This window comes from Lolium rigidum, chromosome 4, assembly GCF_022539505.1.
Source record: "Lolium rigidum isolate FL_2022 chromosome 4, APGP_CSIRO_Lrig_0.1, whole genome shotgun sequence".
NCBI classification, from domain to species: domain Eukaryota; kingdom Viridiplantae; phylum Streptophyta; class Magnoliopsida; order Poales; family Poaceae; genus Lolium; species Lolium rigidum.
In genome coordinates this window covers 75,547,186-75,563,323 of record NC_061511.1, presented here as the reverse complement: position 1 = coordinate 75,563,323, position 16,138 = coordinate 75,547,186, and the positions used below count along the sequence as shown (strand labels likewise).

General features: G+C 46.6%; 3 protein-coding genes across 3 annotated transcripts; 1 reads left to right on the top strand and 2 right to left on the bottom strand.

The window, feature by feature from the left end:
- Positions 1-2,290: 2,290 nt before the first annotated feature.
- LOC124647256 lies at positions 2,291-4,302 on the bottom strand. The gene is made up of 3 exons (XM_047187223.1): positions 3,262-4,302; positions 2,985-3,161; positions 2,291-2,852 (listed from the first exon to the last, which is right to left on the bottom strand). Exons 1-3 carry the CDS (start codon positions 4,300-4,302, stop codon positions 2,529-2,531), a joined length of 1,542 nt encoding a protein of 513 aa, XP_047043179.1. The 3' UTR covers positions 2,291-2,528.
- Positions 4,303-9,748: 5,446 nt separating this feature from the next.
- Positions 9,749-11,571, bottom strand: LOC124647255 (putative FBD-associated F-box protein At5g50270). The gene is made up of 3 exons (XM_047187222.1): positions 10,633-11,571; positions 10,349-10,514; positions 9,749-10,234 (listed from the first exon to the last, which is right to left on the bottom strand). The coding sequence occupies exons 1-3, from the start codon at positions 11,569-11,571 to the stop codon at positions 10,179-10,181; spliced, it is 1,161 nt and encodes a 386-aa protein (XP_047043178.1). The 3' UTR covers positions 9,749-10,178.
- Positions 11,572-13,163: 1,592 nt separating this feature from the next.
- LOC124708007 (cysteine proteinase inhibitor-like) lies at positions 13,164-13,822 on the top strand. Its single transcript, XM_047239697.1, has 2 exons — positions 13,164-13,395; positions 13,510-13,822. Exons 1-2 carry the CDS (start codon positions 13,255-13,257, stop codon positions 13,687-13,689), a joined length of 321 nt encoding a protein of 106 aa, XP_047095653.1. The 5' UTR covers positions 13,164-13,254; the 3' UTR covers positions 13,690-13,822.
- Positions 13,823-16,138: the final 2,316 nt, after the last annotated feature.

Genomic DNA, 16,138 nt, shown 5'->3' with positions numbered 1-16,138 from the left:
TCTCTGCAATAAGTGATCTTCGGCCTTTCGTTCCTCGACGAGATCTTCTTCCCGGTGTCAATGGTGGTGTTGAACGATTATAATTTTCTAGGTATGAACCTTCGGATCTTGCTTTGCCAGATCGATTTTGGATCTTTTATCGTTGTTACCGCGAGGAGGATTATCCTCGCAGTTTTTATCCCGACTGCTACGTCCTCGACAATAGTGATTCGTACTCTTAGCTCTCCATCGACGACGACAAAGTTAGTTGATTGTTATTCCCTGGTGTAAATATGAATGACTGCTTTAATGGTTGCGTGCGTGCACGCAGCCTTGGCAGTCAATCGAAGGTGATCAGCCATCCAGAATCGTTCAGAAGCCATCCAGAATCGTTTAGTTTTTATCTGTGTCCTGCAAAGTTGAGACAGAGGTTGCAGTTTGGCTGGCCACCCCTTCCCTTGAAGGTGATCAGCCATCCAGAATCGTTCAGAAGCATAATCTGCACGTCGGAGGAGTCGAGGTATTCCATCCACATCCTCTTCCTTCGAATTGTGTCATCTATGCTAGAACTTGTCGATGCACTTGATTGGAATTCAGAAGTGGTTCCTCCTAATTCAATTAATAGATGGACACGTGCGACATGTCAATTGCCCTTCAACTGAACATGCTCCTCCGGAAGAAGCACCATCCATGATATGTCGATTGCATATAGCCTTCAGTCCTCCTAATTCAATTACTACATGGACACGTGTGACTTGTCAATTGCCAATACCTTCAACTGAGGATGTTCTTCCACAAGAAGCACATCCGTGATTTGTGGATTGCCCATCCCATTCAGTTCTTGTTTTGCAGACTGAGGTTTGTTTTCTGAATAACTCCAGCAAGTTGAACCGCACTTCCACAAGTACAAGACATGGTTCAGTTAAAAGATCAGCTTCAGGCAACTGGTACTCCCAGCACACCAGTTTCCAGGCATTTGTGACTTCCCAAAGAAGAAAGTCCACTTTTAGTCCTTCAATTTTACTAAGAGTTCACTTTTAGTCCTAAAACTATTTTTTGGTCTAAAATAGACTTTAAATTTCTTAAATTGATCACTTCAACAACAAGTTTGTTGATTTTGTGTAAACATGACCTCGGTTGCTAAAAACCAACAAACCGGTTCAAGTGTTAGACGGTCCACACGAAAAATAAGAAGGATCCACATCTGATCGCTCTCGATCATGAAGTCGTGGTCCTCTCGTCTCCCTCCCACGCCCCTTACAGTGTCGCACGCTGCTGAACTCCCTCCCATGCAGCAAAAGAGAAGGAGAGCCGTTTCTGTCATGTTTCTGCACTCTAGCTACTGGCCACGGGAGGGCCCGCGAGGAGGACCACCGCTTGGATGGTGGGATGGATGGATGGTGGCCGATGATACACGAATGGCTTGGCCGTCGCCCTCAGTTTGGTGGATGAAAAGCTTCACGGTCAGGAGGATGGGATGCTGATGTGATTGCCATCGTGATGGCGACATCGAAGAGGACAGGGCCGCGTCGTCTAGCAAGTAACGGATGACGGGATGAGCCACATGCCCACGGTAAGATTGAGGGGAACGACGCCAAGTCGACAAGGAGGACCGCCGTGCCGTTGGACTGGAGGAGCACAAGAGTTATGCACACGAGCATGGCGGCAAATAGCACGAGAGAATACATGGGATGCATTGTAGTTGAGCGCCAAATCTGCTCGAGAATGAGAGGGTTATTTTGACCTCAAATTTGCGGATTTTAGATCGGTCAATCGGTCCAGACAGACGGATTCGGCCCGGTTCAGTCTAATTGGATCAATATTTGGTTTTTAGAAAGAAAAAAAAGTCGAAAAACCATCGTATTGAACAATTATGGAAGTTAAAGGTCTAATTTGAACCAGATAAAACTTTTAGGACTAAATGTGAACTTTCAGCAAAGTTGGAGGACTAAAAGTAGACTTTCTTCTTGGCCAAACACTAATTTCGCTCGTATATCCATCGCCATCACTCCAGTAATGACAAACTATTTACAATGAAGCTGGCAAAACAAAAACAAAAACAATAAATCAGAACCCTCCTAATGACATGTGCATTCAGCCCAGCAATTCCAAATCCACATGCACGCGTAGAACATCTCGGGCCTAAATTCAGATGTGTTGGTGTCAAAAGATTATCATATGTAACTCATGGGTCAAGCAAAAGAAGACAAAAGATCTTGCAGAATTCACAAGAGTAACAGTACACATAAAACTTTTTAAGAGAAATAACCATTAACCGACCAAGAACATAATCTATCACATACTATTTTCAATTTTTATCAAAGGCAAACAGAGCTGCTTTCACTTAATACAGTAGAAACAGGTTACAAAGTTCACAAAACAGAGCCAAAACAGGCTTTGGCAGCTAGGACGGAGAGCTGACAAGGAGACAACTATCGGCTAAACAACGTTTAATAAAGCACATACAATGACTTTCTCAATAGAACATAACATGATTTATGTTCTGAACATGGTCCAACACATGCACAGAGCTCCTACAGGAATAGTTTCTAATCCTGAGGGAGCCCCTTGGGAAACACATTTGATTTGATTCTGATATTTGAAGGACACATCCCACGGATCTTCTTGCATAGCTCGTCGCTTAGGGGAGAATCAGGGCACAACATGTTCATTTCCACACTCTTAAGATTCACTAGTGTTGTTGTGCTCCATATATCGGACAACAGCTGCTCTAGCAACTCCACAAATTTATCCACTTTACGCGCTGATCCTCCGACATGTATCTCTATGTCTTCAAGTGAATCAAGGATAGTTTTATTTGTCATGGGACTCTCAGGTATCCGGCAGGGACAATCCAAAGAGCAGTAAGGTTTCTGAAAATTTAAAACAAGTCCAGTATTAGAGCAGAGTACGTCATTTGTAGAGAAAAGATGATGGAGATGAATGCAGCATTACCCCACTCAAATATATTTGTGTGAGTAACAAATAAATACTTAGAAATTTACCATCGAAGGAAATGCAAAATATAGAAGCAGCTTCCTTATAGTTATAGTGTTTCCTTTCCTCAGGATATGCAGCAAGAATGGTTCAAAGGCATGGACATTCAACCCTGAGGATGATACACACAAGATCTCACACTTCGGAAGAAGTTCGTGCCACCCTGTCCTGTAGCGCCCTGTTACCTAGCAAATCAACCAATAGTAAAAGAGAATTAGCCAATGGATCAAATGATTCAGTGACATGAATCAATTGAGGAAACTGCTAATAGCCCATGAATCGCACACTGGGGATTTGAAGTTGCAAATAGTTGACCGAGTCGAGCCACCGCATCAACGGTGCGGTCGCAGAGCACAACATGATGGCTAACCGCCGGAGATGGCGCCCGGTGTCGGCAAAGAAAACATTTGTGCTGCTCAAGAGAACCTCGGCGAGATTCGGTGCAGCGATGTGAGCATCGGCGATCTGTGATACATCCAGAATTTCGAGCATAGGAGCGGCGATGTAAAGCCGGCGTGTGTCCCGGACATAGAACTTCAGTCTCCGTAACGTGGCGGAGCTCACGGCGATGTCCGACGCGGCAAGCAGGTTGACGACCAGTTCGAGATTCCGCAGGCGCGGGCACTGCGAGGACACGAGGACCTCCAGCTCCCGGCCCACCACGGTGGCTGAGTGGATCTTCAGGTCAGCCAGCGCTGCGAAAGTGCCGGCCGGCAGGATACGGAGGCGGAACCGTGATCCGAGCCGAAGTTCTATCGCCGTCGCTCCCTCGCACGGGGGCAGCTCGAGCTCGTCGTCCTCGAGGTTGACCTGCGGCCGTGGATTGCGGTAATAAGGCACGGAGAGGTAGAACGTGCCCGCGAGGCGTCGCGAGGCGAAACGCAGCCACGGCGCAACGCGGCGGCCGGGCACGTTCGCCCCGCATGTGCGAGGCACGGTGATCTTGAGACTGCCGACGTGGACGGCCCGGTCGTCGGAGTAGGCGGCGAGGGCGGCGTCTAAGGCGTCGAGGAACGAGGCTCCGCCGCCCTCCACGCCACGAATTAGGTCGTCACCAAAAACGAGATCTGGGCTGTGAGCCCAGACGCGACGCCAGCGGCGGGAAAGCGCGCTTGTGCGCGCGGCGGCGGGCGCAGAGCGGAGGCGGCGGAGGATGACGTGCAGCAGCTCGTCAGGAAGGCCGCTGATCCGGTCCTTCCCACCTCCGGGTCGCCGGCGGCGGTCCTCGGCAGCGGGCGCAGAGCGGAGGCGGCGGAGGATGACGTGCAGCAGCTCGCCGCTGATCCGGTCCTTCCCACCTCCGGATCGCCGGCGGCGGTCCTCCATCTCTGCAACAGTAACAAAATGGGAAATGAAGAAAAAAAGAGTGTGGTGGTAAGCTGTCAGTCTACTCTGTTTTTAGAGTGAATTCCATTTTTTTCTACCGTGTAATCATGTATGTATGACACATGTTACCTATTTAATAAAAATCCAGCTAGAATACAGCTTATAGAAGATACGGATCTCATCTTTCATGTATGTCCAGTTGTCCACCGAGAAAGTTGTCAACTGATGAAATGGCTTCCAAAGTCTACCTATAAATTATATTGAAGTTTTTTTTTGGCAAAGTAAAACTTTATTTATTAGCAACCGTGACAAAGTACAGACTGTAGCTTCCCAAAAGGAAGTTACAAAGAGCCATCTTGCACATATGTATTCGAGGGCAAAGAAGATTTGCAAGTGAAGGAGCAGCCGGAGCTAGAGATATATTTGAGTGCTCTTTTGACTATGGAATGAGCAATTTTGTTTTTCAACCTCGGCACCTTAATGACATGCTCCAATTGTTGTCTCCTATATCTAAAAAATTCAGCAAGTATTGGTCTAGCAGACCAATGGCCTGGTTTGGAAATCAAATCAGCCGCCTCCGCCACGTCCACAAGTACCTTGCAGTCTGAAAGAAAGGTCACGTTGTTCCAGCCAAGGAATCGAACAGCCACCGCCGCAAGTACCAAGGCATGTGCTTCAGCCTGCAAAACAGAATCAACATGTGCTGAAGAAGCCTGGATATATATGCTGGAATTTTGGTCTGGATTCATCAAATAAACTCCCAGGCCAGCAACTCTTGTCGAGGGACAGGACTTAAACGCCGCATCAGAAAATGCAACCGGGCCTGCGGGCAATACAAAAGAAGTGTTCCTAGAAGCATGAACAAAATTAGCAGTGCTTGAAAAATCAGGCTTCAAACTTTGAGAGAGTTGATCCTTATCCGTACTAGCCGACTAAAGGTTTGAAGCAGCAAAAAGGACTTTGTTGACAGACCAAGATTTTTTGTTGAAAAGTAAATCATTTCGGGCTTTCCAAATATTCCATAGGATGGACATGATTTGATGCACAAAAGCTTCATGGTAAGAAGCAGAGATCATTTGCTGAATAATATCGAAGGATAACAACTTTCGGCAAAAGAATCTGCTTTAAACCCCAAAGAAACAAACTAAACTGCGCGAGCAAAGGAGAAGTGGAAGAAAAGATGGGAGTCGGACTCAGGTGCACCGCACCGTGCACATTCTTTCTTAATGTGAGTGGAGAAATGAGAAGCACTCATACCTGTTGCTAACGCCCTTCTGATTAAATGCCATGTAAAAGTCTTCACTCTTGGCGGCAACTTGGAGTTCTTCCATGCTTGCATTAAGAATTGTTTCTTCGAATCTGAAACTGTGCGTCTAACACCTCGAGAGGGAGTCTCCTGATCCTGCAGGAAAATCTTGTATGCACTTTTGGTTGTGCATTGTCCAGATGGAGTATATTTCCAACACAATTCATCCTGAAAATCAGCATTAGTAAGAGGAACTTGCAGAATTTTATTCTTCATGCCTTCATCAAAGTGAGCAGAAATCTTTTCTTCATCCCAGCACTTGGAATTATTGTGCCACAAATCCTTGATAACTGTTGGACAAGGTGAACCTGGTTGGGTAATCAAATGATCATAAATTTGCTTCCAGTCCTCGCACCATGGCGAGGACTAAACACTGGAGTTACCTGCAGCAATCTGAAGATGACAAGATTTTTCTATAAAAGGCAACACATGTAAAGCTGAGTACTAGAAGGCAGATTTAGGAATAGCATGATTAGCGCGCCAAATAGAAGTGTCAGGAAAATATTTAGCATTGAAAACTTTAGCCGTAAGGGAATCAGGCTCTTTCAACAGCCTCCAAACGGACATGGCAACCAAAGCTTTGTTCATAATAGAGAGGTCTCTTATGCCTAACCCTCTCTCATGAATAGGCTTGCAGATATCATGACAGGCTCTAAGACAGAGAGGTTTTGAGTTTTGATTATGTTGAATACCAGTCCACCAGAATTTTCATACCACCGAAGTAAGTTTAGAACTGATTTTCTTGCTTAGCAAAATATTGGACATATAATAAACAGGAATGGAAGAAAAAACGGATTTTATGAGAGTAAGGCGACCAGCATGAGAAACCCTATTAGCTTTGTAACCTGTAAGTTTGGCCTTGAACCTGTCAATTAAAAACTGATAAGCAGCAGACCTGCTCCCCTGGGAGTATAAGAGGATGGCCTAGGTGAAAAGTAGAAGAGTCCATGTGCGGGGCAGGGAACAAATTTTTAATGTAAAGCTTAGCATTCTGGTCAGTATGATGACTAAAGAGGATAGCGGATTTTGACCAGTTTGGAGCTTGTCCTGAAAGGTTACAGAAATGATTGATTACCTGAGAGATAGTCTGGGCATCTTGATTTGAAGCCGATCCGCACACTATGAGATTATCTGCAAATAACAAGGAGTGGAGAGGCGGACAACTAGGTCCCAGAGAATACCCTCTAAATTATTTGAATCCAGAGCACTATGCATGGAGAGTGACATTTCATTAACAGCAAGGACAAACAAGGATGGTGAGAGAGGACAACCTTGAAGGATACCTCGAGTGCTCCGAAAACGACCAAATGGCTGGCCATTAATTTGAACAGAAAAAGTAGCAGTTGAGATGCATTTATGGATCAGATAAATGAAATGATCATTCAACCCTTTATGAGCAAGAGCCCTAGCTATGAAGCTTCATTCAATTCTATCAAAAGCTTTAGCAAGGTCAATTTTAAGCATAAAAGCTTTTTGTTTCCAAGAAAAAAGTTGAAAAGAATGAGTTATTTCTTGAGCAATAGCAACATTGTTTGAAATCCTACGGCCTTAAACAAAAGCTTGTTGAGTTTCATCAACATAATTTGGAAGGAAAGTTTTGAGTCTATTTGCCAAGGATTTTGCAATAATTTTGTAGATGACATTACACAAACTAATAGGTCTAAAATCTTGAGGAACTAAAGGATTAGCCTTTTTTGGTATCAAAGCAATGAGAGTTTCATTCAGTTTGGGATGGAGATTAAGTTGATGATGGTATGCCATACTTTGTAAAAATATTTGTGATATAAACAAGTTTATTTTGAAACTATATTCCAAAATACATAGTGATATTAACTTAATGTTCTTAATATTATTATTTTCTATAGAGTTGTAAAACTTACAAAAAAAGAGACCTCAGATAAAACCTCGAAGTACAGTTGTTTGTGAAAGGAAACAGAGTGTGGTGGTAAGCTGCCAGTCTACTCTGTTTTTGAGTGAATTTCAATTTCTACCATATAATAATGTATTTATCTCACATGTTACCCAGAAATTTAATTCGGCTCGCATATGATCTCTTCACATAAAAAAAACATATTTTGAATGGTCAAAAAAATTAGATATTTTTTTCAACGTACATCACCACAATCTATGTTTCGTTTGCAAAGTTTCACGAAAAACCTATTTTTGTATATTCTGTATAAAAAAGACAAACAAATGTCTCATGAAATGTCTTATTTTGGCACCGATTTTTGTCATTTTACATAGGCCACAATACAAGTTGAATTTTCGAGAAACAACTTTGTACACATGTAGTATGCGAAAAAGTACACGTGAAAGTTTTGTTTAAATGTTTTGACATTTTTAAAATGCATCAAAGTTGTATTTTAAATAAAGAGAGCATAAACCAAAACATCACTTACAACGGAAATTCTCTGAACAGAAGATGGGACAAAGAGCCGCCTCTCGTCAACCACATTGTTTAGCTTACTCCGATAGAGCCTACTACAAGAAAAGGGTTACTTCCCTGGTACGATAGATCCTAGAAATGTGTACCTCTCATTCGAAATTTCCAATTAAGTTAGCATGACTAGAGAGACTATCACTTTCCTCTGATTGCCTTATTTAATACTCTATCAATGGCCACAATTGGTTGACCGAGTTATGGTTCAACAAAGTGTTTGACATCCGAGTCCGCAGCTAAACCCGGACCATGCTCTATATATGTAGGGGTGTAACTGGATAGGATAATTTTTGCATTGAAATCGGCGCTGAATCCGTTTAAGGTACCCATATCCGATTTTTAAAAATTCAACGAATACAAATATCCGATTTTGAAGTGGTGCTCCAAATACAGTATAGGATATGGTATCACAAATATCATGTAGATATGGATTATCTAAAAATTAATTAGGATAATTTCGAAGTATTAAAACCGAATAATCTGGTTTTTGAGTCAAAAGCCAAGACTAATCTTGCAAGGTTAGTAGATATTGAGTTATCAAATTCATTTTAGCTCTAAGTTTCTATCAATGCTTTACATTGTGTTTCTTTTCTCTTAACTACACAAGACTGAAAGTTTAAATCTCTCTCAAAATTTGCGACAATTATAACTATACATCTATCCATGGACGATACCATATATCCGACTATTTTTTGTTTTTGGTCCGCGTGCACCCCATTTTCGATTCAAATCCGCATTCTAGTATATCTGTATTCGTATCCAAAACCGATCAATATTCGCTCCGCTCCGAATTCAAGAAAAATATATGCTACGAACAAAATCCAATTCAATCCGATCCGTTTACACCCTAACTGTTGAATGGCGAGCCAAACAAAATTGAGGAGTCGAGGTGCTCCATATACAACGGTGTTTGATATAATTCCTTCGAATTGTGTCGTGTACGCCGGGGTTGATCAATAGATGCTGCTACAAGTGGAAACAGGAAACCAGAGCTTCTCCACACACTAGATTTGATAACCCTAGCGCCCATTCCTATTTTGGGCGGAACACACTTCATTTGAATTCAGATGTGGTTCTTCCTAATTCAGTTAGAGTATGGATGCATGCACACTTATCAATCTCTTCAACTGAAGATGCTCTTTCAGAAGAAGCACAAACATGATCTCTCGGGTTTGTGACCTGAAGCTTTACTGTACCTACGCAGACTAAGGTTTGTGACTGAAGATTATGCTACTTTCAACATAGATGACTCAAGCACGTAGCACCGCACTTCCAAAACCACAAGACAAGCTTTCAGTAGGCATAGTGCAGTATGATTTTAACCTCTTCTGAGGATTATCGAATGGTGCGATTGCCAAGGAGAGCACAGCATTTTAGACATCCTTCTCATACGGCTGACACATCCAATTATCAGAAGGTCCATTATAGAGCATCCAATTAAAGATCTGCTTCAAGCAACTGTGAATCCTTCCAGCACACCATTTCGCAAGCATTTGTGTTCCCCCTTGCAGTTTATTGGACGTCCTTCACCATCGCCTTAGTAACGAAAGCCCATTAACGATGAAGCTGATAAAGTTTGAACTGTACTAACAATTTAATGAACTGTTCGAATTTCATCAATAACGCACACCATCCACATTCAGAACATCTCTAGCCTAAATACATTGGTGTTGGTGTCAAAAGAGTATAAAAAGAGTATCTTAGAGAAATGGCCATGTAAAATTCACTGAACGAACGATACACATAGAATTTTTTAGAGACAACCATTAATCTATCACATACCATGACTTTCTCAATAACCCACACATGATTCTATGTTCGGAACATGGTCCAACCTCAAATGCATAGGGCTCCTACAGGAGTAGTTTCTAATCCCGAGTAAAGCCTTCGGGAAACACATTTGATTTGATTCTGACATTTGGAGGACACAGCTCACCGATCTTCTTGCATAGCTGGTCGCTTAGGGGAGAACCATGGCACATGATGTTCATTTCCACACTTTTAAGATTTATTAGTTTTGTTGTGCTCCATATACTAGATAGCAGCTGCTCTAGAAATTCCACAAATTTATTTGCTGATCCTCTAAGCACACGAATTTCTATCCCTTGAAGTGAATCAAGGATGATTCTATTAGTCATGGGACTCTCTCGTACGCGACATGGACAGTCCGAAGAGCAATTGGGATTCTGATAATTAAAAAAAAAGTCCAGATTAGAGCAGAGTGCACTGTTTGTGGAGATGAATGCATCATTACCCCACTCATATAATTATGTGGAACTAAACTAAACTTAGAAATTTACCATTGAAGGAAATTTGAATAATAGATGCAGCCTCCTTATACCATTGCATCTCCAGCAAGCTTGGTTTAAAGGCATGGTTATGCACCCATAGGGATGATACCGACAAGATCTCACACTTGGGAAGATTGTTCGTGCCATCCAAGAATGTCTTGTAGCTCCCTAATCCCTAATAAATCAACCAAGAGTACAAAAGTATTAGCATGGATTAAATGATCAGCAAAAATACACCAATTCAATTGCATGAACACACTGGGGAAACTGGTGTGGTAATCCACGAATCGCACTTTGGGTGTTTGAAGTTGCAATGTGTTGACTGAGTCGAACCGCCGCATCAGCGGTGCCAAGGCAGAGCACTGTCTGACGCCTAACCGCCGGAGATGGCGGGCGGCGTCAGCAAAGACAACATTTGTGCTGCTCAAGACGACATCAGCCAGATTCGGTGCAGCGATGTGGGCATCGGCGACCTTGGATACATCCAGATTTTCGAGCATAGGAGCAGCGATGTCGAGCCGGAGGGTGTTCCGGACATGGAACACCAGGCTCCGTAGCGTGGCGGAGCGCAAGGCAACATCAGAGGCGGCAAGCAGGTGGACGACTAGTGTGAGATTCCGCAACCGCGGGCACTGCGAGGAGACAAGGAACGTCAGCTCCCGGCCGTCCATGGTGGCTAGGCGAATCTCCAGGTCGGACAGCGCCTCGAACGTGCCGGCCTGCGGGATACGGAGGAGGAACCGCGACCCGAGCTGGAGCTCTATCGCCGTCGCTCCCTCGCACGGGGGCAGCTCGAGCTCGTCGTCCTCGCGGTTGACTCGCGGCCATGGCTGATAAGGCACGGAGAGGTAGAACGCGCCCGCAAGGCGTCGCGAGGCGAAACGCAGCCACGGCGCGACGCGCGGGGCCGGGACGTTCTCCCCGCATGTGCGAGGCACGGCGATCTTGAGGCTGTCGACGTGGACGGCCGGGTCGTCGGAGTAGGCGGCGAGGGCGGCGTCTAAGCCGTCGAGGAACGAGGTTCCGCCGCCCTCCACGCCACGAAGTAGGTCGTCACCAAAAACGAGATCTGGGCTGCGGGCCCAGACGCGACGCCAGCGGCGGGAGAGCTCGCTCGTGCGCGCGGCGGCGGGGGTAGAGTGGAGGCGGCGGAGGATGTCGTGCAGCAGCTCGTCAGGAAGGCCGCTGATCCGGTCCTTCCCACCTCCGGCTCGCCGGCGGCGGTCCTCCATCTCTGCAATAGTTGTTCTCGACAGGATTTGTGGGCGATACTACTCACACAGAACACAGAAGTAGAGAACCAACCTGTGGTTGGATGGTTAGGAATCCCCAAACCCACCAGAGTTCAAATTCCAGATTTGACACTTTGGTGTGTCATAAAGGCGGAATATTCTTCAGTGGGAGGCAACGTTTCCGTCGACAGCGAGGCGCCTGTGGTGACTTCGTCAATCTCAAGACCCACCGGATCAATTCTTCGATGCAGTATCTTGGAGGTGCTCATAGGGGTAGGGTGTGCGTGCGTGCGTTCATAGGGGTGAGTGTGTGCGCGTATGTATGAGCGCCTTTGATTGTACTGTGTTTCGCAAACAAAAAAAACAGAACACAGAAGTACGGTTGGATAAGCTTGTGACAGAACAGTAACAAAATGGGAAATGAAAAGGAAAGTGTGGTGGTAAGCTGTCAGTCTACTATGTTTTTAGAGTGAATTCCATTTTTTGCCATGTAATTATATATTTATGACACATGTTACCCATCTACTCAATAAAAATCCATTTAGAGTATGCCTTTTTAAAAATTCGGATCTCATTTTTATGTATATGTCCACGAGAAAGTCGTCAAAAAATGAAATGGGTTCGAAATTCTACATATAGTGACTGCGAGCCAACTCGGCCAACTTCTTTTAGAAAATTCTAATCCTCATTTTCCATGTGTGTCCTCTGAGAAAGGTGTGAACTCACGAAATGGGTTCGAAATTTTACGTATAAAGACATCTCAAGTGGTTCGACATAAATGAGCCAAAAGTGTTTATTTGTGTTCGGCCGATCAAAAAGTGGGTAAGACCCTAGCCTAGAGGTCCGATACAACACTGATCGACATGCCCACATACGACGACGCATTCGTGCATTCGTGGTCCAAATTTTGGAGAGGAAATGCATCAGCACGGATGCGTCATAGACTGATTTGTTGTCCGTCATGCACCTTTCCAGGCCCACCTATCATTGACACAAAATATTAAGTAGCTGTGCTTAATATGTTTTTGGCTAAAAATGATCATCTTTATACAGATGGTTAAAGGATTAGCTAAACTAAACTACGACAGCCGAATCTACTCGCCGTCGCGCCACAGTGAACATTTTTGTAAAATTACACAGCCAAACCGATACAAAATGAAAAAGAGGTGCATCTTTAGGTGTGTGACTGGTCTTGTACACCCAAGGTAGTACATTGTATATTAATAACCATTTTACCTCTTTCCCGAGCCTACATCCGCTTTGTTAATTCCACGTTCCAGGAAAGCGTGTGCGGTTGCCATATTGAACAACTGTGCTGTGACTGTGAAGGAGTATCATGTTCTGTACCGATTGTACCTGTTTACTTCGTCACCACTTGCCTTCCGCGTTAAGCATTCATTTGCAACGTAACGCCATCGCCGTCCCCATCGCGTCGACGTGCAGTTCCAACGCTGCAGCGTAGCGCGTCCGTCCCGACGCCCAAAACGGGTCGCGCTCCCGCATATCACATCGCATTTCTCTTTTCGCCCCACGTCGCTATATAATCCCCTCCCCGACTCCGCTCCGCTTGATATCTACGCAGATTGATCTTCTCGATTCACGGAATCAGTTCTCTCAATAGCAGCTGCAATTCTACTCCTCCGGCGGCTCCGTGCAGCGACCCACCGGCCGGCAGCAGCAGCGATGGCCGAGGCGGTGCACGACGGGCCACGGGGGCGCGGCCGGATGCTGGGCGGCATCCAGGACGCGCCGGCGGGGCGGGAGAACGACCTCGGGGCCATCGAGCTCGCCCGATTCGCCGTCGCCGAGCACAACACCAAGGCCGTAAGTCCCAACCCGATCCAAGAACATACCATCTCTGTTCCTTGCGTGTGTTTGATCTGATACGCGTTACCTGATGATCGGCGGTGGTGTCTGTCTGATTTGGGTGGGATGCAGAACGCGCTGCTGGAGTTCGAGAGGCTGGTGAAGGTGAGGGTGCAGGTGGTGGCCGGGTGCATGCACTACTTCACCATCGAGGTCAGCGAAGGCGGCGCCAAGAAGCTGTACGAGGCCAAGGTCTGGGAGAAGGCGTGGGCGAACTTCAAGCAGCTCCAGGAATTCAAGCCGGCCGCCTAGGAATAGGATGCTCTGCATATGTATATGTGATGCAGCAGATGAAGCTTGTGGTTGGAGCCTATCGAACATGTCACTCTCGCTGGCTATAAGTGTTTCATGATGAATAAACCTGCTCTGTACCTGATGCATCGCATATGGGTGTGATTCCCGTGATGGAACCTGCTAATTGAGTTGATGAATCACTAATATGGGTGTGATTCCCCTGAACTTTTTTGCATTTCACCTCCCAAGTAACACATGATTGCTGAGTTAATCACTAAAGCGAGAGAAATACTTCAACGGCTTGAGCTGGCGCTATAGCTCATTAGTTTTAGGGTTAATTAGAGATAAGGGTCGCTTGCTTAGGGGTCAAGTAAACCTCTCTATATAAGGAGAGGAGATGTATCAATCTAATCAAGCAAGAATTAAGACGGAAATCCTTTCCCACTTGCCACTGCCGTGGGCAAGGCCCCCCGGCGGGTCCTCTCGCGCCATCCCTCTAGCAGCACCATAACAATTTGGTATCAGTTTTCCGGGTTCGATCATGTCCAGCCATCCCACCACCACTGGCCCGATGGTCACCACCACCGACGCCCCGCCCAGGCCGGTGCCGGCCACCTCCACCGCGACGCTTCCCGTCGCCCTGGAGGAGATCGCCGGAGCAATCCGCGATCTCACCACTGCTGTCCAGGAGATCCGCCTCTTCCAGGCCGGTCCTTACGGGCCGCCTCCGGCGGCGCTGCTGCCGTGGCAGCCGACGCACCAGGCGGCCTCCGCTGCGATCGCCAGGCCGCTGCAGCCGACGCTGCTGCTGTCGTCGCCGCCACCCGTCGTCGGGCTGCTGCAGTCCCCGCTGCCGCTGTCCACCATCTCCGGGCCGGGCCCTACCTCGGCGCCATGGGTCCCTCTTCTCCAGCAGCCGGCCGCCTTCTTCCCCACCGGGACGCAGCAGCAGCAACAGCAGCAGCTGCCACCGCCACCAACGCCACCGCTGCAGCTGCTGTCCTCATCGACGCTGTCCCTGCCGTTCGGTGAACAGCTGCAGCAGCAGCTGCTGCCGTCGCCACCAACACCGCAGCAGCGGCTGCTGCCGCCACCGACGTCGTCCCTGCCTTTCGGCGGTGTGGGAGCGACCTTGGCCCCGGGCTCTACATCGACACCGCCCCGGATGCCCTTCCACCAGGTCCGTTTCCCTCCGTCGCCGTCACCGCTTCCGGCTTGGATTGCTATCCTCCACGTGTCGGCGGCGGTGAGGCTGCAGGCTGCTGCGCGCAGCCTCCTAGTGCGTCGGCGTGTGCGGGAGATGTGTGATCTGCAGTTGCAGCTCCTCCAAGTTGCGCTTCGTTGCACAACGGACCTCAATCTCGTCCGCTGCGTCGGGGACCTTGGGCGTGCGGTTTCCCCCACGGACGGCGGACATGTTGTTTTCCCCGCAGGCAGCGACCTCAAAGTCTGTGCCATCGACAGTCATCCGGCAGGGAGAAGGCATGGTGTCACCGACAGGAGCGCACCGCGTAGCACCATTGCATTCCGCCCCGGCCACTGCGCGAGCTCCTTTTGTCCCGCTGGTTTCCATGGGATCCAGGTGGTTGTACAGGTGCACGTCCGACGGGCGGATGGTGTCCACTTTATGTCCAGGGGTCAACAATAAAGCGTCCCAGTCCATTTCAGGTTGAGAGTAATAAAACAAGCCGAGATGTAAAAGGCTCGTTTTTAGGTGTTAGGTTTGTGTTGCGTCGAGTCATGATTTGTTTAGGTTGCAGCTCGAGGACGAGTTGCATGTCCAGGTGGGGTGTAGTGTTAGAGTACGTAATGGGCTTGGGCTGGCGCTATAACCCATTAATCTTGGGGTTAATTAGAGATAAGGGTCGTTTGCTTAGGAGTCAAGTAAACCTGTCTATATAAAGAGAGGGGACGTATCAATCTAATCAAGCAGGAATTAAGAAGGAAATCATTTCCCTCTTACCACCGGCCGTGGGCAAGGCCCCCGGCCGGTCCTCTCGCGTCATCCCTCTAGCAGTATCATAACACGTTTAGTGATCAGATTGCTAAGCTTCCTCCCGGCCACATCACAGTCAAGCACATCATGTGTATACCTGATCAGGATTGCGTTTGTGCTGTTGCTTGCTTGAAATCAGTAAACTCATCACATACTGTATCATGTACTAGTGACAGATACTGAACTGAACATCGTTCTGGAGTGTTTGGAAGTACTGGCAGTTAGTTTTTTTAAGAAGGAAAAAAGATTTGCCATTTTCATTGAATAAGAAGTTGTTAAAACAAGTGCCTAGGAAAGCCCTAGATCTTTAATATTTTTTTTAACTCAGACATGAGAGGTGAGATCAATTATATGATGGAGACAGATGGAGGAGCAGAAAGTGAGAGATTGTGGCGTGAAGCACATGTAAGGTGTACAACGAGCCTATTCCCCCCTGATTACATTACAAAAGAATTTTGCACTGGCTATGCT

Coding starts and splice junctions, on each gene's coding strand:
- LOC124647255 (XM_047187222.1), bottom strand. CDS start 11,571: ATGGAGGACCGCCGCCGGCGAGCCGGAGGTGGGAAGGACCGGATCAGC. Junction 10,515..10,632: donor TGCAACTTCAAACACCCAAA/GTGCGATTCGTG, acceptor TTGATTTATTAG/GGATTAGGGAGCTACAAGAC. Junction 10,235..10,348: donor TATTCAAATTTCCTTCAATG/GTAAATTTCTAA, acceptor TTTAATTATCAG/AATCCCAATTGCTCTTCGGA.
- LOC124708007 (XM_047239697.1), top strand. CDS start 13,255: ATGGCCGAGGCGGTGCACGACGGGCCACGGGGGCGCGGCCGGATGCTG. Junction 13,396..13,509: donor CCGAGCACAACACCAAGGCC/GTAAGTCCCAAC, acceptor GGTGGGATGCAG/AACGCGCTGCTGGAGTTCGA.
- LOC124647256 (XM_047187223.1), bottom strand. CDS start 4,302: ATGGAGGACCGCCGCCGGCGATCCGGAGGTGGGAAGGACCGGATCAGC. Junction 3,162..3,261: donor TGCAACTTCAAATCCCCAGT/GTGCGATTCATG, acceptor TTGATTTGCTAG/GTAACAGGGCGCTACAGGAC. Junction 2,853..2,984: donor ATTTTGCATTTCCTTCGATG/GTAAATTTCTAA, acceptor TTAAATTTTCAG/AAACCTTACTGCTCTTTGGA.